The sequence below is a fragment of the Papilio machaon genome, chromosome 27 (genome assembly GCF_912999745.1).
Source record: "Papilio machaon chromosome 27, ilPapMach1.1, whole genome shotgun sequence".
Lineage (NCBI taxonomy): Eukaryota > Metazoa > Arthropoda > Insecta > Lepidoptera > Papilionidae > Papilio > Papilio machaon.
The window spans coordinates 4,075,652-4,102,136 of record NC_060012.1 but is presented as its reverse complement, the minus strand read 5'-3'; the positions used below and the strand labels follow the sequence as shown (position 1 = coordinate 4,102,136).

General features: G+C 30.0%; 4 protein-coding genes across 4 annotated transcripts in view; 2 read left to right on the top strand and 2 right to left on the bottom strand.

Moving 5' to 3' along the window:
- Nucleotides 1–3,175: 3,175 nt before the first annotated feature.
- Nucleotides 3,176–12,803, bottom strand: LOC106720521 (neurotrimin). Its single transcript, XM_045684762.1, has 12 exons — nucleotides 12,659–12,803; nucleotides 9,194–9,351; nucleotides 7,074–7,131; nucleotides 6,859–6,980; nucleotides 5,690–5,831; nucleotides 5,364–5,508; nucleotides 4,885–5,015; nucleotides 4,688–4,792; nucleotides 4,473–4,595; nucleotides 3,906–3,987; nucleotides 3,693–3,745; nucleotides 3,176–3,400 (listed from the first exon to the last, which is right to left on the bottom strand). Exons 1-12 carry the CDS (start codon nucleotides 12,801–12,803, stop codon nucleotides 3,195–3,197), a joined length of 1,470 nt encoding a protein of 489 aa, XP_045540718.1. The 3' UTR covers nucleotides 3,176–3,194.
- Nucleotides 12,804–16,205: 3,402 nt separating this feature from the next.
- On the top strand, nucleotides 16,206–19,404 carry LOC106720528 (m7GpppX diphosphatase). Its single transcript, XM_045684727.1, has 4 exons — nucleotides 16,206–16,555; nucleotides 17,534–17,679; nucleotides 18,566–18,790; nucleotides 19,087–19,404. The coding sequence occupies exons 1-4, from the start codon at nucleotides 16,213–16,215 to the stop codon at nucleotides 19,372–19,374; spliced, it is 1,002 nt and encodes a 333-aa protein (XP_045540683.1). The 5' UTR covers nucleotides 16,206–16,212; the 3' UTR covers nucleotides 19,375–19,404.
- On the top strand, nucleotides 19,374–20,636 carry LOC106720527. The gene has a single exon (XM_014515243.2). The coding sequence runs from the start codon at nucleotides 19,391–19,393 to the stop codon at nucleotides 20,621–20,623; it is 1,233 nt and encodes a 410-aa protein (XP_014370729.2). The 5' UTR covers nucleotides 19,374–19,390; the 3' UTR covers nucleotides 20,624–20,636.
- A 5,185-nt stretch (nucleotides 20,637–25,821) lies between these two features.
- Nucleotides 25,822–26,485, bottom strand: part of LOC106712195 (pleckstrin homology-like domain family B member 1) — a 76,040-nt gene continuing 75,376 nt past the window's right edge. Inside the window, exon 19 of the mRNA XM_045684811.1 lies at nucleotides 25,822–26,103. Coding sequence (XP_045540767.1) covers nucleotides 25,921–26,103 — 183 coding nt within the window. The 3' untranslated portion in view covers nucleotides 25,822–25,920. The remainder of the gene's footprint in view (nucleotides 26,104–26,485) is intronic.

Below are 26,485 nucleotides of genomic sequence, written 5' to 3'. Positions count from 1 at the left end.
CATGATTAATTCGAAATATATAAGATATATATCCATATATAAATCAAATCAGATACATTATATATATAAAAAATTATTCTATATACATAATCTTTTTGATATTATTTCGAACTAAAAAAAAATCCAATCTAAAAAATGGTTGTCTTATTTAAAACGGAATAACATAATGTAAATATATTAATACATAGAAATATTTAAAAAAACAATATTGAAATTATTCATAAAAAAAAATAAACGTGAAATATATCATAGAAAATTAATATACGCCAAAATATCGAAATAATGTCGAAAAGAATTAATAAAAAGTAATTCTGAACACTGCCGTTAGTTAAAACGTGTTTACATATAAATAATACCGTAATAGTAACAAAATATCTACCAATTACGAACGGTATTAAAAATTATCGATGGTAGAAAATGGTAAAATATTTAAATTAAAAAAAAAACGATCAAGATGTGAAGAGATTTTTTTTTAAATAAACAAAATTCTTAACCTTTTTAAATGAACTAAATTGGCTGTATTTTTTTTTAATCTATGGCATAGATATATAATCTATGGATAGAGATAGAGTGTCGTTTATGGATAGTAAATAACAACACTAAGAGAATTTATTCCAATAAAAGGCATTTTCAGGTCTTTTTACTCCGTTTATGCTCCGGAATAAATGTCTATAAATTATATAATTATGTTCTTTTGTATATAAAAACATCTCTTTAAATATTATTAAAATTTAAATAAACTATAATTTTTAAATAGTTAAGTATTTGAAAGTATTTAATTCATTAAATTATAAAAAAAAAATTAGTGTTACGGTGATTTCTGACACTTGAATTATGACATATTGACTTGTTTCTTGTCTTTGTTAAAATATAGACAATATGTTATAAGGCAAGTATCATTTATAATCTATGAATTAGACGATTTGTGAAATCGCTAGTGTTACCAGTGCGACCAGTGTTACCAGTGCTATAAACAATAAAATAGCAACTTTCCAGTGTTGCCAGTGCATTGATAAGTGTTGCCAGTTGGCATTTAAAAGTGAAATGTGTTACGGATATTAACAAGTGAAGACAATTGGTAAGTTAATATTTATTAGCAGTATTATTATACGTATATTTGATGTTTTGTGAAATTGTGCTTACTATTAATTCGCCATGTTTAATATATATTGGGATTTATTATGTGCCATATTTATTAGGAAACATTTAAGTCTTCCAGGACTGTAAATGTATTTATATCTTCCGATGTCATGTCTTTCATACTATGACAAAATAATAATGATTCCATACTTGATTTATAAAGGAAATGCACACTAAGAGAGGCACTTTGATTTATTTATTACCGTCAAACGGTAAAAACAAAATTTCTGTCAACATCTCCCTGACTCTATTCCACTTATGTGTGACACAAGGTTTTATGAACCTTAAAGTTTTGGCTTAAGTTTTTACGACCGGCTACTGGCTTAACTCACATATGATTTTCGTTTTTAATTAATTATTATGTCTCACGAAAGTTTAAACAATTTAATGATCAACTTCATATATTGTCCTTATTTATTTGGATTACAAATATGAATTTGTAAATTTAAAAAAAAACATTTTCTTCCTAACATAAAATTATTATACAAATCTTGTATCAAAGAAACTGTTAAAATGTTTTTTTTTTAAACTATTACCTTTTTTCAAAGTGCTTCTCAATTTCTTTAATAAAATTGTTATATTTGATATTTGTATAACTTTAAAGGATTCAAATCAGTTGTATTTGTTGTAAATTCTATTAAATTACATAATATATTATATATACATATAATTGTATATAAGGTTAACATATCTAAATATTATAAATAATTGTGCTTTTAACGATTCAATGTTGGAACAATTTTTTTGTTTTAAACGAATACTTGAGTTTTTATCATCTATATTTAAAAAAAAACCTTAAGATACAATCTGTATTGTATATAGTGTAGTTTTGAATCTAGCACAGGAAAGAGTTTAAATCAATTTATAATAAATTCGTAATAAATCAATAGAACATTGAAATTTTAACACTTGCAATGCTAAATTATGGTGATTATTTTCATAGGAAAAGAATCGTAGTGGCATGGAAGGTGTTGACACAAACTTAAATCCAATGAATTCCTCATTAAATATATATTTTTTTTATATAAAAACTCTTTCTTGTGCATTGTTGTAATGTCATTCGGAACAACAATTCTATTACGATGTAAAATGTTAATTATATAATAAAAAAATTAATCTTCATAAATGTGGAAAAAGTTTTTAAAAAATTAATTGTTTAATATTTAAAATAAAATATATTTGTTGTGTATCTTCGAAATGGATATTTCAAGTTAATCCGTTCAGTTTTCAAGATCAAACATTTGTGTACAATGTTTTTGTATTTGGTCGACACAATATGAGATATGCTACGATATAAAAATATATAAACAATTTAAAAAAATACAATAGAATTTTATTGGTAAAATGAATAAAAAATCTCTCTATTTTCATAGGATTCTAGGGCTCACCTATGAAAATACATGAAATTATTTTATTCTAAATTATAACAGGATCAAAGTGTATTAAAAAAAATAAAAATCAGATTTCAAGATGTATCAATCATTGTAGCATATAACATATTCCTTTTGTCCAAAGACAATTTCTTTAAAATGTTATGCTGCATTGTCTCAAAGAGGTTTTATTATATTATTAAATGTGTAATGAAAATTTGAGAATTAAAAAATGTGAATTTTAATTTTTTTTAATATCAATAAAAACTTCGATAAAATAGAAATCGGATCCATTATTTTAGAAATATAAAGAGACTATTATTTACTGTAGTAAATTTAATTCTATTTAAGATGAAATAATGTTTATTGTGTGTTCTAACACACAAAATGGTCACAAGTAAACCAAAGTTGTATTTCCGACAATCTATAAAATAAAAAAAAATTGGTTGTTTAATATTAAAAATGAATGTATTAACATATGGAAATAAATAATAATATAGAATGTTTGAATTTCATTAAAACTTACCTATTTCATGTTCTCTTAGTTGTACGTACTTTTGTATAATTCAAGATTTTGATGGCGGAACGAAATAAAAATGCGTGGATCTTTTAATCAAAAATTAAAATGACTTCAACATTAAATTAATACTTTATTAAAAGGGTTTCTCTTAAAAATTATCTTAATTAACTTAAACAAATAACAGTAGATGTCAAAAATAAAATTGCGATGACGTTTAATCTTTCCCGCGCTCCCTCGTCTGACATTGGCATTTCGTTGAGACGTTCGAAAACATGCGCTTGAGTGATGTTCTCTGGTTGTTCTGATTCCGGTTCTTCTAATGTCGGAGTTATGTCTTTGTAATCTAGTGTTACGGGGAGAATACGACCCACTGAAATAAATTATTTAACGTTGATATTGGAAGAAATATCAATTAAAATGCTTTGAAAATAAAAAAGTAAGACTTTAAATGTTATTAATAAAATATATCGAATAATAAATAGAAGTTTGTTAGAAAGTATCTCCAGAACAGATAAACGTATCTTGCTGAAATTTAGCATAGATATAGAACATAGTCTCGAAAAACTGCAGAAGTATTTCCTGGCGACAACTAGTAAGTCTAAGTAATCAAGTGATCATTTTGGTGTAATATTCCATTGTCATAGTAATACATATAATTCTACCTCCGGGTTCAGTCGCAAAATGTAGAACCGCCGACGTCTTACTCCATCCGAATCTAAAAGAATTTTTAATTATTACTTCTTAATTTCTGCAAAACAATTAGTATTACTAAGGTAATAATTTGTATCATGCACAATTTAGCATACCGGAACAATATCTCGATCTAATACCATTCTGACGCCATCTTTTTAATTGAATTTTGTAAAATTACGAACCTGTTTCTAGATGTAACAGTCGCTTCATACACAGTAGATGGTGTCAGTCCCCTAACTGTATAACTTGCGCTGTGGATTGGACCTGAAATAAATACTATTGATAAATACCACATAGCAAAGTATCGATGGTTAAAAAATCTCTAAAATAAAATTAGAAAAATAACTTGAAAACTTTTCGAATAAAATATTTAATATAGATACCACGACCTCACAGAAGACAGACCTCAAGTGGAAGTAATTCTAAGTACAGTCTGATGAATGTGGTACCAGAGGACAAATTTTAGTCCTCTTTCCCTTCCTGTCCCTTTTCTTATAAGGAAGGAATGGGAAGGGGAGGTGGATTTGATGGAGGAAGAGATGCATAGGAAGGTTAAATATTCTCTTTTTGTGCGTCTCCTCCTTCGTCGATTGTGGGTAGGCAACGCATCTGCAATTGCGAATGTCTATGGGCAGCGGTCGCTTCGCCATTTCGGCGAATTCATGCTCGTTTGCCACCTTGTAATATATATGAAGTCGACTAAAAAAAAAGAAGAAATCTATCCTATTCTTAATGTAAATTCTTCAAACCGTCAATAGAGTCTCCAGGTACAACGATCTTGCTCCAGAAGTAATCGGGTCCTACAGTTGACACAGAGTCAGGGTCGTATGGAGTACGACTGCCATAGTATGGTCGGATCCAAAGATTGTACTCTGAAAAAGTTATGCAATTTTTAAGCTACGGTTAAAGTGATTTTTAACAAATTTTACAACTAACTCAAGTTAGTTTATTTTAATTTACTTACCAATAATCGTTGAATATGAATCCACTTCCCATATAAGTGTGAAACTAGTTGATGTCGCTTTATTTAACACTGGATCAACTTTGAACGATGCAACATTTGGTACACCTGAACGAATGATAATTATTTTATAAAAATCTGACATTTATCTGCTTTTTTAGTGAAATTAATATTGTATTTATAAGGAAATTGCTACACACCAGTAAGTTTAAATGATACATCCGCCATTCCCAACTTATTCTCCGCTCGGAATGTATAATTCCCTAAATCAGATTTCCTCACAGTCCTAAATATTAACTGATGAGAATTCTCGTGACCCATAATAATGATCCTGAAAAAAAATTTAAATTTGTAGAAAAAAAACCGTAAATTTTAAAAACTTTACCCATAAAAATAAAATGCAGGCACATCTCTAGTAAGGAATTTATTTGAGTAAATTTTGACATCGATTTACTTGACATGAGAAATATTTTTCTTTTCTACGGAAAACCAAATGTATTAAATAATTTATTACTTGTTGCACATTCGAAATATGATTAACTGCTATATTAAGAATCATTAAGTGGTCACTAAAGTAATAACAAATCTCCATATAAAGTTCCTTTAGAGACAAGGTACTGAAGCACACATTTTTAAAGCTTAATTGTAGAGTTTACAAAAAATACCACTAAATAATAACCTATCATCAGTCTTGACCGGTCTTCCGTCTCTAAACCATGCGGTCTTCGCAGGCGGCGCGGCAAAGTCCAGCCTCGCCTGGAGCGCCGCGCGGAGCCCTATCGCCGTGTGCACGAATGTACGCGCCGCAGATACTACTGGTGCATCTGAATAAAGCAATTAAATAATATCACATTCATTAATACAGTAAAAGATAATATGGTCAAATGCATTAAGTTTTTTTAATTTAAAATTAAAACATCTTTGTTTTTGAATTACGGTTTCTGAACGAAGTGCGATCTTGTATATATATTCATGTGACAAGAGTATTGAATTTTTAATCTGTACCTTGAATGATCACTCTGATGGCCGCCTTGACAGGATCTCCGACGCCATTGTCTGCGATACATTCGTAAACTCCGGCCAGCAGGCGATGTTCCGCTCTAAATCTGATGCGTGATCGATGTTCTAAAAGTGCCATAGCTTCACCCTGTTCAAAACATACAATAAAAAAACAAACTGTTGGCACTGTTTAGTGAACTTTTTGACCGCCACTGATTGATATTATTGACTTTTTTTAATATTACAAACGAGCAAGCGGCCGCATGTATTTGCCGAAATGACGAAGCGACCGCTGCCCATAGACATTCGCAATTGCAGATGCGTTGCCTACCCTCAAGCGACGAAGGAGGAGACGCACAAAAAGAGAATATTTCTGGGCCCATAACCTGAAGGGTTTTGGGAAAAATAACACGGATTGAGTAATATAATTGAGATTTATTAAGGAACACATCTGACTTACATGGTAGAAAAAAGCAAAGAGAAAGAGTGGCAGCAATCGACACCATAGATTATGCAACCGGATAAACATTCATCGATTAATCGATACAAAGATCATAGAGTATAATTAATTACAAATTGATTGATTTATATAATTTCCAACACTATGCATCTCCTCCTCCATCAAATCCACTAGGAAAGAGGACTAAAATTAGACCTCCGGCACTCATCAGACGAAACGTGGAATTACATCCACTTCACGTGTCTTCTCTGGGGACATCGTATTGCACCGGGCGAGCCGGACAATTCGTGCAAAACGTCAACGTTATTTTTTTCACCATAAATATGTATCGCCACAATACTTTCAGTATAAATACTTCATTATGTATTAGTAAAGATAATATTTCACAAGCTTACGAATAATAATGTTTCAATAAAATCCAGTTCAAAAAACAAAGCGCAGTTCTGGCACTCCCTTGCTCTTCTACAATCAGACATCTACATACATACGTACGTCGGTTTTGGGTGCTCTTAATATGTTTTGATAACCATTTTTATAACCTAGTAACCATGTCGCAATCAAAACCAGAAGTATTACCAATACATAATTTAGCTAAAATTGGAAAATTTCAAAGCTTAATTACCAAAAAAAAAACCGTTTAACCATAAATATTTTGGAATGTACAGATTAGTGTATTATGAGGTCAATGTTTTGGATTGGAGTTAGGTATACGTACATTTTTCCTCCACTCAAAATTGGGTTTAGGCGTCCCTGAGGCCTCGCATCCGATGTCCACGTACTCGCCTTTACGCACCTCAAGGAATCCTTCTTCTGGAATCGTTCTCACTGATGGTGAACCTAGGAAAGACAGATTATTTTAGGACCTCAAAGACATTGTTTACATCAACAATATTAATATTATAAATTTATATTGTTAGTACTACAACTCACATTGGACTTCAATAGAATGTGACTGCTTTATAGGTCCTAATGGCTCTTGTCTTATCACCTAAAATTAGAACAAAAACTTTATAAATTGTTATAAAACTGCGTTTAATTGCATTTGCGGCTGTGTTACATGCATAATCATAACCACATATACTCGTATGTCATTAAATTATGTCTCAGACTTAAGAGGATATGCCACCGTAATCGTTACAATAAGGCATGCACATAAAAAAATATTATTTTGTACGGATGTTTTGGCACTAAAATCCCACGTTCAGACTATACCAGACTTATTGGGTTACTAAGTTAATTAAGGAAGTCCTGAATCATACAACAGCTGCTTGTAACAAGATCATCCGAGATAATTTAGACTAGTTCTCGTCCGTGACTTTATCTTGGAAAATAAATTCAAAATCCTGAAATAGGTACAGATTTTTATATAAAAACTAACTGTCGCACGTGACTCCGTCTGCGCGGAATTAAAAAAAACTTAATGGTTTATGTGCTCTTTCAGACTATGTCCTGTATGCCGTTACGGAGATACCTGCTAACAAACATCCATCCATCCAATTAAAGTTTTGCTTTAGTAAGATTGTTTTTGTACAAGTAATTCTGTTGAAGGACAAACATTTCTCCATACAAACTTTCATCCCCATTTGTGTATTCGTCTAACAGAAAACACTCTACCAAAGACATCGTTGTTATGAAAAGGTTATGACAGTTTTTTAAGAGTTTAAAATAACTGTAGGTATATACAATTTAAAATAAGAGTGACCGGTTTCAACAAAGAGTTGAGCAAATTGAGTAATTGTATAATTGATTGCTAGATAGATAGGTTACGTAGTGATGTGAATAATGTCGATATTTTATCGATGCAATGTTGAATAAAAAAGGTGTAATCTATTTATAGTACTTATTGTGGTGCAGCGTCCTCTACAACTAATGACGAAGTTCTGCTTCGATAAAAATATTTTTCATCGAAATTCTGTAAACGTTTATTGTGTAACATGTATAAAATTAACATATATTAACATTAATATATATATTTTTTTTAGTTTCCAGTATATTAAAAAATTCGAGACACGTGTAATTACAAAATGAAAAGATTCACGTTTTAAAGGCTAGTGTTCTTTATGTAATAATTAAATCGGTTTTTTTCTATGTACCTAATTTAAATATAATAACTATGTTTTAATTTAGAGTTTAAAGAAATGTATGACACCTAGTATATATAACTATCGATAATTTATCGAGAAACGTTCGCATCATTAGCTTCAACTAATTGTTAAGATCGAAAGGCGGTACGTTTATACGAATTTGTACAAGTACTTAATTGGTGTAAGCCCGCATTGTTTCGCAATTCATGTGTTGAAGAATACTTCAAATACAGTTACTAAAGTTCATTTCGCGGAACTGCTTTATTCACATATCTTACTAATATTATAAACTAGCTTTTACCCGCGACTCCGTCCGCGCGGAATAAAAAAATGCACACAAGATAAAGTTCCTATGTCCGTCTCCTAGTTCTAAGCTACCTCCCCATCAATTTTCAGCTAAATCAGTTCGACCGATCTTGAGTTATAAATAGTGTAACTAACACGACTTTCTTTTATATATATAGATACGAATGTTTAGATGGATGTTTGTTAGAATGTATCTCCGGAACAGATCAATGAGTTTTGATGAAATTTGGCACAGATGTAGAACATAGTTTGGAAGAACACATAAACTATTTATTACTTTTTAATTCCGCGTGGACGGAGTCGTAGACGACAGCAAGTTAAATTATAAAGACTTCGTGATTATTACAACATAACAAAGACAACATGTGTCAACAAATCGATGGCTCCAACGAATAAGGGCCAATTGACAACTTTACAGGAGAGGCTCTCAAAGATTCGACCATATAGAAAAATAGGCCGCATAAGCCCTTTTACTTCAGCAAAAAAAAACATTTACACCTATAAATGTGTATTTTATTTACTGCATGTTGTTAACTAAACAAATAGGTAGTTTTTAACACAAAAAAGTAAAAATCATCAATTTGTTACTTTGGCCCTTATACATAGAACCCATCGTAATATCGCAAACAAAACAGTAAAGGATAAAAGATAAATACCAACCTCACAGGTATAATCAGCTGTATCGTGTCCTCTCAAGCTGTCAATTTGCAGACTGTAATTCCTGTGCAAATACATCCTGCTAGGTAACAAAGTGTGTTGGTCCAGCGTGTCACCAAGTAGACGGTTGTTCTTGTACCATTTCACTCGAGTCACAGTCTCTGGAATAAATAATAGATGGCTTTGAAACCACATCACAATAACAGTAGAAGAAAGTCAAAGTATGGTTGTTTGACTGCGCTTATTTCTGAAAGTAGACTACGAATTTAAACCTTTTTATTTTTATGGTACATTAAATCTATCAAAAACCTCAAAATCAGAATGTTTTAATTTGTTAATCTCTATTAACATGTTCAATATCACAGACTTCTACTTATAGAAGTAAATTCGTAAGCACACGTAAGTTGTTTTTTCTATTACATACACTACAACAAGAGGTCCGTAATTCATTGACAGTACAATTTGTACATCAATACGTGAACTCTCAAGCGGGCAAGCGACAATTGCCACACAAAGATTCAAATCTAACCTCCCTTCCTGTTGGTAACTATCTGCTGATGTACGAAGATTTGCACACTTCGAAATGGATACGATATATTACGGTAGAATTTGTCTGCTGTGACTCTATTAATAATACTTATTGTTGTCTCTATTTTTCAAGGTGAATAAAACAATTTTGAGCTTTTTGAACTTTTTTAACACAATCTTCTTGCAATCATCGTCCTTGTTCCTTTATTTAATACTAGCTTTTACCCGCGACTCCGTCCGCGCGGAATTAAAAAAAAATAGAAAACGGGGTAAAAATTATCCTATGTCCGTTTCCTGGTTCTAAGCTACCTGCCCACCAATTTTCAGTCAAATTGATTCAGCCGTTCTTGAATTATAAATAGTGTAACTAACACGACTTTCTTTTATATATATAGATGTAAAAATTACTTTTAATCATACCACATCCACAACTTGCAATATTCGCATAACAATGTTCACCCAATGACTAAACCGACGTGACAATTCACGTGTTTGTGGCCCGTGACTTGTTGCGAACCAAATAATTTCACTTTTGTGTTCACCCCTTTTGTGTTTAGCGTGATAGACAATAACTCAAACGCCATTGTAATTGCGAAAGCGGGAAATTACACAAAGTTCTTTTTTTAAAACGAAATTCCAAATTCGAATTTTGAATACAATTTTGTAGATCAATTTAAATAAATATTTTAATCGATAACCTAAAAATAATGGCCAGCCCTATTAGTATAATTCTAAAGTAATAAAAAAAGCAAAGGTAAAAAGGTTAAACGTATATTTGTATAATAAATTATATCTGTAGCAGGCATACAATTAATTTATTCAAAAGATACAGCTCTTTATAGTAAGCAATTTATTAAAATTAAAGCCGCCATCAAACGTAGTTATCGAAAAGATTTTGTACGTCGTGATTGTCATAATAACATTATTATTATGCGTGAAACGTCTCGTTTTTCTACGCAAGGTGTGTAGAAAGCCTAAAGTTTTTTAAATGATTGCAGTTATAAAGGCTTGGGATTTTAATGTAATCATAAAAATGTAAAATAAATAAACAGTAATTTGTAAAACCATAATTTAAAACAAAGGTTAAGTTATTAAATATTTAAATACCTTTCTATTTCATATATTTAATAGTATAATTAGAATATGTATTTTTCATACTAAAATAGCTTTAAAATTATTACAAATAAAGGTCAAATTAATATCATCTTAACTGAAAGAATTTTAATCGAAGAAACAAACATACTATCTTCTCTCTCATTATATTTGAAAAAATAGAGATAACGAGATGTTTTTCTACACGTTTCGAGAGTACTCACGAAAACGTAGTTATGCCCACGTTTCTTATTTATATTATTAACTACCGTTTATAATATGTTAGATTCGCTCTAGAATATTCTAAAGGTTTTTCTAAGATTTTGTCTTTGAATTAATCGTAATATTTCTAATTAAAATTACAATCCATACGATTAATAAAATTGCATTGTCCATTGCGAAAAAAAAGTATTTGAATTTCTTTTAACGAAATTCCAATTTTCAAAATTCCTCAGCGTATGTCTGTCGGCCAGGCCGCGTCTGTTCCGTGTGATCACCGAAATTGATGGACTGATTCTGTCGGGACTTTTGAGGGAAGGTAGGTAATATGTGCGTAACTTAGGTTATGTTTTTATTGTGTGCTGATGAAGTCGCGGACAACTGCTGGTTTATAATAAAAATTTGTCTTATCTTCATGTTAAAACTTCAAAATGTACAGCCCTAGATGACATTCGATCTAAGTTGAGTTGTAAAAAAATTGAATGAATAATTCCTACTTTATTATGCTAATGCATTTTATGTTCCTCGATTTAAATCGGAGCACAAAAGATGTCCGTCTGTAGCTTTGTATGTCCATTGAAGTACGTGAATGGACATAAATTGAACTAATCAAAGTAAAAAAGGTGTTATCCAAGTCCATAAAAATTAATATATTAATTTATTTAAGTTTTGGTGAACTTTTTTTGAATAATTACAGTTGAAATTAGAAATTAAACAAAAATTATTTGTCACTGACTATATGATTAAAATTAAGACGTAATATACTTCTTACTAATATTATAAATGCGACTGTTTGGATGGATGGATGGATGGATGTTTGTTTGAAGGTATCTCCGGAACGGTTCAACATATTTTGATGAAATTTGGCACAGATGTGTAACAAAGTCTGAAAGAACACATAGGCTACTAATAAAGTTTTTTTTTTAATTCCCCTCGGTCCAGTTATTTTTCGTTATTAGGTTTTATTTCAATTTACTGATAGTTGTGTATACAAATGTTTTATAAAATTTCTCGGCACATTTTAAACAAAATGTTAATTTACAAAAGTATTGTATTCCTAAAATGAAAATCTTTATTTTTCCTTTCATTGTCTTGTCTATTACAGATTACATCCTACGCATTCAAAAACAAAAGGTAGAAAGCTTCCCGCCTTTTTAATGCATTTCTCTAATAAAAGTAGATAATGTCAATACAATGAATATACACACGTCAATAAAAGCGCGCCAGAACCGGATTGGATACAGATTAAATATATCCTATTGATAACTTTTTAATTGATGCTGGCCGAATTGAATACGTAAAGAAAGTACATAGAGACCAAAAAGTTTTTATAGAAACTTTTCGTTGTATTTCGTTGTTGTACACGGAATTTATACGTTTTTTTCTTGTTAAGAGTGAGATTTAGCGGGTCTCATTCCCGTTCATATTTTGCTCTCATTTTCCAGAAATATTTCATTGCTTTTTCTAACATAAAGGCTGAAAATTTAAAAAATATATACCTTACGTTAATGTACGCGAAAAAAACAATGACTAGTACCAAATCTTTTGGTCATTATTAGATTAAATATACATAAATAAGCTATGTTGTTAAATAAATAATAAAAATTAAAATAATACATATAAACTCACCATTATCTTGTATATAACACGGCAGTAGCACAGATTCATTTTCGTAAATCTTGAAAACGACAGGAACGCTCTTGAAAACTTTCTCACAAACGCCAAAATTTATGAATATAATTATAATTACAACTAATAATATATTTATTGACATCCTAATCGACATTATAATTTTTTAAATTTAAATAATTACATTTGTCTTTATAATACAAACAAAAAAGAAAACAAAAATGTGTTTTATTTAAAAACCGCACAATAAAAAGCCTTTGCCTGCTCTTAATTTTTTTTCTTTCTATTTTTAAAATACTAGCCAACAATAGGTACGATTTTTTTTTAATACTTAGCAAAAGCAATCTGTGGAATTTTTGTCTTGCAGTGCGCACGATTCAACTAACCGAATATGACTGTACTGTCCAAGCGCATGTCGCCTCGATTACAATAAAGTTAGGGATACAATGAGCAGATATACTGCGCAACTGAAGTATTATTTTACAATTCATTTTGTTTTATTTTTAATACAAGGTTTACCTTCCTACCTATCGACTTTAGTCGATAACATCAAGCTCTACCACTATTGTTCTTAAATATATAACTTGTAAAAAATGTAGTGTCATAAATGTACTCAGTGTACCACTGTCATTCGTATCCCGTCAATTAATTGATTCACCTTTATAAAGTAGCTGGCATCTGTAATGTGAGAGATAACTCACTGCGTCTTAACAGCTGTCAAATGAAGATGTTCTAGACAAAAAAACCAGGCGTGGGTCCTACAGTTAAGATCTATATACATTAAATGACTTCTAAATGCTTTCTCATCTGCCTTCCGTTTCTTAACCTGACTTTTAAATAAAGTGACATTGCATCTGCAATTTGTCATATTAATCTTCTATATATATAAAAGAAAGTCGTGTTAGTTACACTATTTATAACTCAAGAACGGCTGAATCGATTTGACTGAAAATTGGTGGGCAGGTAGCTTAGAACCAGGAAACGGACATAGGATAATTTTTACCCCGTTTTCTATTTTTTATTCCGAGCGGACGGAGTCGCGGGTAAAAGCTAGTAGGTATAGTATAATAAATGATTATCACTAATAGTTTCATTATTCCGACGGAGGCGTTTTAAATGCGTTGTAAGTGTTCGTCCCAACTTTGACACGACTGTCAAAAAGAGCGGGAACTTTTCCTTTTGGACATGAAAATATTTGATGATTGATATTTCTTGTGAATAATTGACGAAGACCACAGCATACGTTTCAAATAAGATTTTTCATAGTAATTTTCATAGTATCACTTTAATAATAAATTAAAGAAATATTACGAATATATAAATCGACGAATAAATTAGGACCTTTGCTTCGTCTAGGTGACTCAAAAGAAAATTAACTGAACAGAACAGATTTACTAATAAAATTAACAAAAACAAGAATTTAGACGAATTCTTGAACAGAAAAATAATGATAACACTATATTAATATTTACATCATAAATTCCTTGTACTACAAAAGAATAATAGCTTTATGGCTATAGAAGATAATTCAATAGCCTTATACAGAAATAATTTCATTGGATAATATTTTAAACATGACAAATACCGTCATATATTATATATTACCTTTTGTTTAGTGAAACAATATCTAAGTAGTTGAAACATTTTCAACTATCTAGCATTTATAAACTAAACAAAAACATAAATTGAACTTGAACTACGATATATAACGCCATTACTAGTTTCGACTTCCATTATAAATACAAAGAAAGAAATAAAAATTAAATATAGCTTCAGAAACGTATGATAATTACTCCTTTATTTCTCTACCGATAATTTGACAATCATCTCACAGCAATTACAATAAAACATTAAAACACATCAGAAACTGTTAATCTAACTAACCGCCATTTTTTATAATTGCCGGCGAGCCGCGGGCAACATACGTTGATTATTGGCGGCCATCTTGAAAATTATTTTAATTAATATTTTGACGTTTTCATATTAGATCTTAACAGAAGAATAATTAATTACTAGTTAGTTCTGAATTGTAAAATACATATCATTTCAAATGTAATCAAACAAAAGGCGTTATTAAAAGCGGAAGCCGACGTGCATGTATGTGTAAACGTATGAAAGTGGAAGAAGCGAGTGAGTTGTGCCAAGACCGAGCCAAATGGATGTTTGTTATCTCAGCCTACCCGTTTGCGTTACGGGCATAGCTTGTGTTGTTTGGTTCCTTATAATATGAAACAAAATGCAATTATTTTTATTAAAAGCGTGACCCTTTTTATGTATTAGTACGACCTTTGACCTCTGCTTAGTGTGTGGTCACTGGTCGCTTCTATTTGTTAGCTAAATCAGTCTTCGACGTCTCCGTGTTTTGCTATACAGGTTGTGATGGATTTCATTTGGGATATTTACAACACAATCTCTTTCAGCTTTTAGGAAATCGTGAGTTTTATTATAACGATGTTTGGTTTTGTTTGTATTATAAAAAAAAAGAATTGTTTCGATGTGTGGTCGAATTTTATTTTTAAATTATGAATTTCTTATCGAGATTTTACTCGAAACATTAAAAGCACGGAATTAAAAAAATCTAAAAAAATCTAGTAACAGACATATGCTATGTTACTCGATGATAATGTAGCTTTCTAATGGCAAAAGAATTTTGGGAATCGGTGCAGTAATTTTTGAGTTTATTAGTTACATACAAAAATAGAAGTCTTTCCTTGTTTTATCCGAAATACGAAGAACGATTTATTGATGCATGCACTGCCAGAGTCGATAAGTAAGTAGTACTTAGTATTAGCTACTCAGCACAAGAGACAATAATGAAGTCTCTTAAGTCACTAATTAACTAATATGAGATCGACAGTAAAATTTTAAATGTCAAAACATCCTGTATAAATCTATTAAATGTTCTTGAATAGTCTGCTGCTAAGCTCACTGTATGCTTGATATTTGTATAGTTAGTGATCAATTAATCTCAAGAGTGACGACATGATTATGGAATCTGTATTCAAGATCATCAAATACAGAAGTACACTGAGTGTTATTTAGATTTATTACTTGAATGGTTTCATTTGGTACATAATCAGATTATATATTATGGTAACGTTAAAACATTCAACCTTTACTTTAACACACTTTTGTCATAGTAGCCCATTCCGCTGAGGGAGAGCCATAGTCATGAAACTGAACCATCATAATTTTTGTATAGAAATATGAATACTTCCGAAAGACTATTCTTCTTACATTAGATAGCAATAAAATAGTGTTAAAAATATGAATATTTATTATTGTATTGTCGTTTGATTCAATCCAGTACGATTTAAAGCAAAAAGTTATTGCAATAACTTTTTCATTTTGTTGAAATACTGGATTTTCCAGGTGGAATAATTCACAATGGTGGAATGTTTATAGCCACTAAATCAATATTTTTAGAAACCTTTATCATTTTATTTTTTTCCTTTTTGTAAAGCCTCCAATACAGATAACAATAAAAAAAAATTTTAGAAATATTTCATTTAATTTGCCAAGCTGGCAACAATACGTCTGGCAACATTTACAAAATGTCCGACACTAATTCCGAAAATGACGTTTTAGGGCCGCCTTCCTTAAAGAAAATTAAAATTGACGAGCAAAATGAGAACGGTGTCGACGACATTCAATTGGAATTGAAAGACTTTATTCCTGTGAAAATTCTTAACAATAATACGAATAGGAAAACTGTGTGTATTCAAGGTACATATAAAGACAAAACTGGTGTGGCTTTGGTTTTGTTAGAAAAAAATGCTTTCAAAGAAGAAGATTTAGACAATAAAGGGTATTTTAGTGAGGATACAAAGCTGCGAACGTTCTTCAAGAACGATATTTATGGTTACTTCGAATGTTTCCCGCTTCCTGAAATAAATGGTGAGTGATTTGAAAGTACTTTCAAAAATCTCAAGGTTTCCCCAATCGACGTGATTAGTCATTTTTCTCAGTTTATACTTGATGTTCTATACACTGTGATATTTACGTAAAATCGTGAATGTTTCATCTTTTTGTTATTAGCATGTTTTTATATTGAAAATGTACTTTTTAAAAATAATTTTTGAAACATCTGTGGTTTCAGTTATTAAGATTAGATAAGTTATTTGAGTCAGCAAAGTTATTACTAATTATAAAGGTCAGATAACTGTTATTTACATTCATTTAGTTCATTCTATAATTAAACTTTAAACAATATTTATATTGGTTACAATTTCTACTGAGTTTTACTTATTACTTTTCTTAAACAGGTATTTTTGAAGTATTCATAATAATTCTATTTTGCTGTTTAAAAACGAGTTCTTTTAACCTTTCAAACATTACACAAAGATAATTAATGTGCTTTTTTGTTATTTTTAAATAGTTTAACTTTATTTAACTTGATAAATATTCTTTTTTTTATTATTTGTGTTCTAACTAATATACAAACTAGTTGTCTCCCACGATTCGGTCGGCATGGAATCTTAATTAGTAGCCTATGTGTTCTTCCAGACTGTTCAATGTCTATGCCAAATTTCAGATAGATCCATTCAACTGTTGGAGATACCTAGTAATAAACATCCCTTCCATTTATACATCCAAACATTTGCATTTATATTGTTTATTCATGATTTAGTTGGATTAGTTTATATATCTTATATATATAAAAGAAAGTCGTGTTAGTTACACTATTTATAACTCAAGAACGGCTGAATCGATTTGACTGAAAATTGGTGGGGAGGTAGCTTAGTACCAGGAAACGGACATAGGATAGTTTTTATCCCGTTTTCTATTTTTTATTCCGCGCGGACGGAGTCGCGTGTAAAAGCTAGTATTGTATAATACTTTGTTATTTACTGATATGTGAGTTTATGTTTCCAGGTGTAAAAACAACAATCATCTACCCTGCTACAGAGAAGCATATCACAAAATTCAGTCAACAAGAAGTTCATGTTATATTGGAAACTCCAGAGTTGTATGAAAAATTGACTCTACCACATATTGAAAAAGAACAGTTTAATTTACAGGTAACTACTGTTTTTTATAAACTATTTAATAATGCATAGCACTCATATGTAAAATGATTGACCGAGATATATAACATACTAGCTTTTACCCGCGACTCCGTTCCCGCGGAATTTAAAAAAAGAAAACGGGATAAAAAGTATCCTATGTCCGTATCCTGGTTCTCAACTACATACCCATGAATTTTCAGCCGAATCGGTTCAGCCGTTCTTGAGTTATAAATAGTGTAACTAACACGACTTTCTTTTATATATATAGATAGATAGATATAAGAGATGAAGGAGTGTGTTCATTTTAGGTCAACTTGAAACAGCTTTAAATAATTCTAACTGATAAATTTTGTACTCAGTTTTTATTAAATCTAGTCATACTATAAAAGTAAAGTACTAAAAAAAACCTTGCCTTTTAGGATAGTGTGTGCAATTTATACATGTTAAGAACATACTGTATATGTTTTTAATTATCTTGCAATCTATAATAAATTGCTGTTTATAAAATTTTATAAAAAAAAATTTGATTTTATTAGTATTTTGAATCCTTTTTCAGTGTTTCTGCATGTATACATCTTTATAAGTAACTAGCTTTTACCCGCGACTCCGTCCGCGCGGAATAAAAAATAGAAAACGGGGTAAAAATTATCCTATGTCCGTTTCCTGGTTCTAAGCTACCTGCCCACCAATTTTCAGTCAAATCGATTCAACCGTTCTTGAGTTATAAATGGTGTACACAACTTTCTTTTATATATATAGATTATATATTTACTAAACTTGTCATTTTTATCACTCAACATCATGATTATTAGAAGATTCCTCACATTTTTGAAGAAAAAATCAGATAATGTTTTAATTTCTAATTAAATTTCGCTAAGTTTTGATTGTTATTTTCCAGTGGGTGTACAATATTCTAGAAGGTAAGAGTGAGCAGGACAGAGTGATATACGATAACAAGTGTGAAAGAGAAGGCTTTGTCCTAGTCCCGGATCTAAAGTGGGACGGTCTCACTAAGGAGACATTGTATTTACTAGCTATTGTGAGACAAAGAGGTATCAAGTCTTTGAGGGATTTGAATGAAACACATTTGCCGTTACTAAAGAGAGTCCGAGACGAGGGAAAGGTAAGATATTTAATTATTTAAAATGTTACCATGTCAAAAAATATTTATACTTAGGTTAGGTTAACAAAACAAGTGTGGTTTTAATATATTTGTATGTATGTATGTATGGATGTAGTGATCTGTATGAATATTAGAATAGATATCATCATTATCAGCCTGGATTTGTCCACTGCTGGACGTAGGCCTCCCCCATCGATTGCCACAATGCCCGGTCCTGTGCCGGGCATTGTGGCAATCGGTATCGATTGAGATAAAAATTGTAGTGGTAACAAATTATTACTTTTTTTTCCTTCCAGAAAACAATATACTCAAAGTACAAAGTGTCAGGTAGTCAGTTACGTGTCTATCTTCATTACCAACCTTCATTCTATCATTTACACATTCATTTTACATATCTAAGACACGAAGCACCCGGTATATATGCGGAGAAATCACATTTACTTGACACTGTCATTAATAATATTGAAATGATGGGAAATTACTATAAAAAAGCAACTTTACCTTTCACAATTCGTGAAATGGATACCATTTTTAATGTCTATGAAACAAACGGACATGTAGAAAGAATTAAGACGGATAAATAAAATAATATAAGTGAAAATGTTAGTAAAAAATATTTTTATAGAATTGCGTTCGCGATTACGTAGTTGTAATGTTTATATAACTACTAGTATTGATTTAAATAAGAATTGTAATTTAAAAATTAATATACAATCGAATTGCATTGTACTGAATTATTACAACAATAGTGATTATATAAGAAGGGATAGTCTATCCTCGATAGAAAGTCTGTCAGATTATTCTGACGATGAATTCGATGATACATCTATAATAGCAATTGATGAGTTCTGTCATATAATACCGAATTCAATGTCATGTCTTAAAATAGATAAAAATACGATATCATTTCGTGTTTTAACACAACCGAAAAATGGTGGTAATTTTTACTCGGAATTTCTATCAGCAAATAATCTTACAGATTCATTAAAAACTAGTGAATTAAAAATTAATCTAAACGCTGAAAATGATATGAAAATAATTTGCGCCAATTGCTCTAATGTCATATCAATTGAATCTGTCAAATTTGACAGAATATTGGAGTTGCCAACTGAAAATATAGATATGTCGGAATGGTTCTGTCACGGTCATAGTCATGGCAGTACTTCGGAACCGATCGTTTTGAAACAGAATAAAAACGATTTTCTTTACCGTTTAACATATTTTATAGTTAATAAAAATTTGTTATCCGAAAAAACGAACAAATTTAACCTCAAAAGGGATATTTATCATTGCAACAGATGTTTAGCTTGGTTAGGTATAAAAATTAAAGATACAGTCAAATTATTTAATTCCGAAATAAAAATTCAACAAAATAGTACAGATAGTTACGTATTTTCGCATAATAATCCAACTAATATAAGTATAGACGATTTTATTTACACTATCGAATGTATGACGAAAGAATCAAACTTAGGTCTGCAATATGCTGTTATGTGTAAAATTGTTCTGGAATGTTCTATAACATCAACAAACAAACAGTATCTATTAATTTGGGTTATGGACAAAGAGTTACAAGTCTTAAGGAATAATGAGGTTATAGAAAGTGAAAAAGTTACATTAAATTCTAGTTTTTTGACTAAAATATTGTACAAAGTTGAATTATGTTTGAATGAAGAGGTTGAAAGTTGGTTGTCGGATCCTACAGTGGTCAGTACAGATATATCTAAGAGTATGTTCTGTAAAGGACTAGAACATCTGAAGTCAACATCGCAGAAAGTTCCAGAAGCATTCCGTAGCAGTAACGGTTATAGCATCAGTTATTTGAAAGTCTGATAAATAAAGATCAAGCATATATTTGTGTTTTTTATTTTAACATTTCCTAAAATCATTTATTTTACCGTTCTGAAATGCCAGAAAACAGACAAATTAAATTTTTTTTTTTTTGCGAAATTGGTATTAAAAATGTTAGCTTCATTCTTTAGTGTATTTCCTATAAATTAAATAAGGATAAAAACACTTCATAAGGATATATAAATATTTAACAGGAAAACAAAACATCAACATATAATACAAACATATCTTTAGTTACTAATGGGTCTTTATGTTTAGTTTAACACTACCTGTCGCCCGTGACTCCGTCCACGCGGCATTAAAACATAATAAGCCTATGTGTTCTTCCTGACTATGTTCTACATCTGTGTCAAATTTCATCAACAACCGTTCCAGAGATACCTTCAAACAAACATTAAAACATTCACATTTGTAATATTATACATTAAGAAGTAAGATTATGCTTGTTTTATTAGATTACATTTAAAAAACTAACAGACACTTAAAAATTGTTAAATAATCCCTTCAATTTTTATATCAAACTTTCTTATTAATTTTCACATAATGTAATAGAGTGGTTATATAAGTTTGCATTAAAGGAAAAATAAACAATAATCAATACATAGTATAAAACAAAGTCGCTTTCGCTGTATGTCCGTATGTATGCTTAGATCTTTAAAACTACGCAACGGATTTTGACGCGGTTTTTTTTAATAGATAGAGTGATTCTTAAGGAAGGTTTGTATGTATAATAAATGCATAATATAGTAGAGAAACACTGATAAATTTAAAGGTTTCTAATGTGAACGCTGTGAACGTTGTGTATAAGGACATTCTGTAGTAGGTATATTTTGCATTGCACCCGTGCGAAGCCGGGGCGGGTCGCTAGTATATAATAAGTTTAAATATAATTATTTATTTAATAAACCTTATTGTGAAGATAAAAAACATGGAATTATTTTAAAAATTTAAAAGAGTAATAACAAATTATTTTTAACAAACTTAAGAGTTTGTAGAAAACAAAGGGTTGTCCCAAGTAAGCTTGGCGACAGGCAGGCGGCCGGTCGTAAAAACTTAAGTCAAAACTTTAAGGTTTATAAAACCTTGTTGCCGACACCACGTGAGTGGGTAAAGGCCAGGGAGATGATGATGATGAGTATATTTTGAAGAAAACATAGACATAGTACATATTAAAATCATTTTTTTATTAATCCAACAAGTAATTATATTATAAAAAAATAACCCTTAAATAGTCTTCTTATATTTATTACTGCTACAGTCATTTAATTGGCTACTAAAAGTCAAAATGTAGATTTAATGCTGCATTCGGAGAAATTAATTACTCTCTTAGTCAGACATTTAGTGTAGTTTCTGTATTAAAGATCCACACTATGTTATTGATTCTACTCGAGGTGTCTCTCTAATATGAACTTCCTGTCCTCTAGCGAGGCATAGCAGTTGGGGACACTCACAATATCTGTCTACTCTCATAAGTTACATAACCTTAATATTCTTTAACTAACAACCCTATTGCAGACAATTTTTACCATGAAAATTTAAAGAGTTATAACTATTATGCCTGAACATATGGCCGATGTCAGATAGAGTGCAATTTTTTTAAATCTACACTGTAATTTAGTAACCATCAAAATAACTGTAAGTGGCAGTTAATGTTCATTGTAGCTCCGCATGTCTCTTTATGTCTCTCGTCTGTAGAACTCCATTCAAGATAATAGAGTAATTGAAGTACCAGAACAAAGTAAACACAAGCACGAAAAGAACATCTGAATGTATTGTTAAGGATTTATTGAGGTTATTAAAATAATTTACAGTAAAATGAGATATCATCATCAGCTCACTATATGTCCCCACTGAGGGATTCGGAGCCAACCCTAAGTTACGGGTGACTAGGTCATAGTCAACCACGCTGGCCAAGTGCGGGTTGACTTCATACATATCATTGAATTTCTTCTCAGATATGTGCAGCATCACGATGTTTTCCTTCACTGTTAGAATGTTGGATAAATGTACATATGTAAATCGAAAATCACATTGGTACATGGAGGAATTCGAACCCAGGACCTGCAGATTGCAAGTCAAGTGCTTAACCCCTGAGCCACCGATGCTAAATGAGATATGGATTGTTAGAAAAAGTTAGAGACTTAATAATCTTTAGATCCTATAAGTTAGTAAATAAAATTGATTTTCATTTAATATTTAACAAAAAGTTACTTAATATTGTTACTTGTATATTTTTAAAAAAATTAAAATGGAATTAATACTCAAACAAGCTGCAACAGAGTTGATAATTAACAAACAGGAAAGTGTAAACGTAATTCACGCTTTACGAATATAACAACGTGTCTTAGTAATTAAATGTTACCTTGAAGGAAAACAATAAGTGTTAATGTTTTAAATACTTAATAAAACAACTTTAAAACATCACAATATTTTCAATTATTCTACATTTTGGAATGAGATATTATGAATTTAAGAGAACACTCATAGGTTTATGTGCACACAAGCACAATAATTGAATTGAGTATTTAAAGAAAAAAATTATTAATATTAATTATTTAAAAAAATTACAGGTTTGACGAATGGAATAAAATAATGACGGCTAATAGTAACGAAAATATTTACATCTAATTACAATTTATAAAATAGTAAGGGCTTATAAAGGGTTATAAGCCCTTACTATTTTATAAATTGGTATAAGGGTTATCAAGGGTAGAAATATGACCTGAAATAGTACACGTTAAAATGTTAAGTATGTAGGTAACCCATAAATATTAGTTTAACGTTTTAAAAAGGATACGTATCACCACTTTCTCCCAAGGTTCCACCATATATAATTCTGTAGCTAGTAAATATCTTGTATACCAACGCTTCACAAATTTACGAATTCTTTCCACTGCATCCGACATTTTAATTAATATTAGATTTATTGATTATGTCTAAGGCAATTTGTAATAAATACTTGAATACGTTCGTTTAAGAAGCTAAGGAAATACAAATTAAAAATTTTACACTACAACTCTCCAACAAATGTTTATCAATTATCAGTGTTACTGACAGCTGTGCCATGCGTCAAAGTGACAACTGACGTTGACGTCTTTGGATTTTTGCTTTGCCTATGAACCTTTTCGCCACATGGAGAAATTATTCAAAATTCAAAATTAAAGTTCTTTAAATCTTACTAATATTGTTATTGCGAATGTTTAAATGGATATTTGTTTAAAGGTATCTCCAGAACGGCTCAATGGATTTAGATAAAATTTGGCACAGATATAAAAAAAAAAATAGAACATAGTCTGTAAGAACATAGATTACTAGGCTTATTTATAGTTAATATTGTGAAAATATTAAATAATTTTCTATAAATAAACTACAGAAAGAAAAAAAAACAAAGGCCAGTCTACAAGCTAAAGGAAAGAAAATACCTCAACGCAAGTTGTAAGCTTCTGGCATAGAAATCTACAACTGTACCAAAATAAAGTCATATCTTTTAATAAAACAAAATTACGTTACCGAATATCGTTTTCGCCATTTCTATTCAACTAATCTTCTGAATTGTCCCGAGAGAAAATTAAAACAAACCTTTCAATATCACGATGTCTTTCGCCAGATTACAATTCGGCAATCGCTGCGATAATCTCCAATAATTTCAAAATAAAATAGGGAAATATAAACAAAAACCATTTATTTTAATAGTAATTTATTAATCGGGCTGTTAATAATAATGTGACCTTACATATAAAGTAGTTGGTATCAGCCATTTTATTTCATAACAAGTGTTGCAAGCAAATATAATTTTCACACTGGTACTAAATTAATCGTAAAAAAATTCACGATTTTTGTACTAAAATTACACTTAAAATACAATAATATATTTGTTATATAATTTTAAATGATTTTTTTTTAATTAAAATTATTACCTACTTAAAAGACATGTAGCTAAAACATTGGCATTTATAAAATTTTTAAATAAAGCGTACAGTGTCAAGCTATGTATTATATCATGCATATGGTCGACATAATTTTCCATATATATTAAATATTTATATATTTACATGTAAATATAAGATATATGTTAGGAAACAGAATAAACTATCACTATATTTTTTATTAAATTTATTTTTCATAAAATCACAAATAACCTAAACATAAATGTGATACTATTCGATAAAATGGCAACATTCAGTTGCTAAAAGCGCTACATGGTAACATTAAAAAAATAAGCGTGCATATAAATTTTAGCGGAAAATAAAAATTACATTAAAATTGATCATATTTATTGTTTTTTTATTTCATAAGACGATGTTTATCAGTCTTTGTAAAGGCACCAATAAAATCGGATAGATTTCTTTTTATATATAAAAATAGCTGCTTTATATATTTCTTGTACATATAATTGGCACATAACAACAAATCACATATTTTTAAATATAATGAAATTAATTTCAAATACTGTTTTTACTAACATTTATAGGTTATTCACTAATGCCTTTTACATGGCAACATTACAAAAATGCTGTCAGTCTGTCTATTATTTCGTAAGTACATTAAAAAAACTAAAGTTTATTCGAGCATCTGTAATTATAAAAGAAACAAGCTTATGTTATTTTTTATTATATTGGACGAAATTCTAAATGGAAGTAAATGCATATCTCACAAAATATCCAAATAAAAAAATCTAAACAGAAAAATACTAGTTGGTACGAAATTGTTAATATTTATTATCAAAAACCGATGATCCTGGCTTTTTTACAATATCGGTTTTTACGACTGACACTCCTCCAATGTCGTTGTAACCGAATTTTTACTCTATTCGGATTTATTATTGTCAAACACAACATTCTTATTGCATTCATATTATTTATTTTATATAGTTTTAAAACAAATGTAGGAATTTACTCATCATATTAGGTCCAAAACTCTCAAATAATTTTATACGCATATAATAAACTCATATATTTAATATTATAATACTCAATATTACACGAATATTGAGTTTAAATTTATAAATAATACAAATTGAACAATGCTTTTTGTATTAAAATACATTTAACTTAAACATATTTTATTCTTTAAAATATGTTTTCTTAATACTTTCTAGTTTCTCAAACATCTGAGTTTGAATTTTATCAAAAATGTAGTTATAAATATCCATATTAAAAGAAAAATTCATATGAATCATTAATAATTCGCTCAATATAAAATAAATATTGAGTCACAATCAATATTTGTTAACTCAAATATTGAGTTGAACTTTCCAATACTCAATAAATATTGAATATTCACTCTAAGTATTCAGTGTACCCCTGTGCCCCGGTGAATATCACATCAATCCATATCCTGGCAGCTTCTCCTGAAGGTGCCATCAGATAATATTGTCTCTGTCTGGTTTTCACTATGAATGTGGTCTGAGGGTTTGGTGACTTAGAAGTGTTGCCGTGGTCTAGGTATACTTCTTCGATTACCTAATAATGTTATTAAAAAAATATTGTTACCAACCAAAAGTTAAAACTATATTTTATCTTACTGATCTTATAAATACAAATCTTTGGATGTATGGATGTTTGTTTTAAGATATCTCCGGAACAGCTGAATGGATCTTGATGAAATTTAACATAGATGTAGATCATAGTCAGGAAGAACATATAGGCTACATTAAAAAGCATAAAGAGTCGCGGGCGATAACTAGTTTATCTATAAAAGTATTAAAAGAGCAATATGAATATCCAAGTTGCATTCGAGACAGTTTTTTTTGCTCATTTCAGAGAAAAAATAATATAAAGAAAAAAAAATCCAAAACAATACAAAATACATAGAGCAGTTTATGTTAAAATGAATTCACATGTA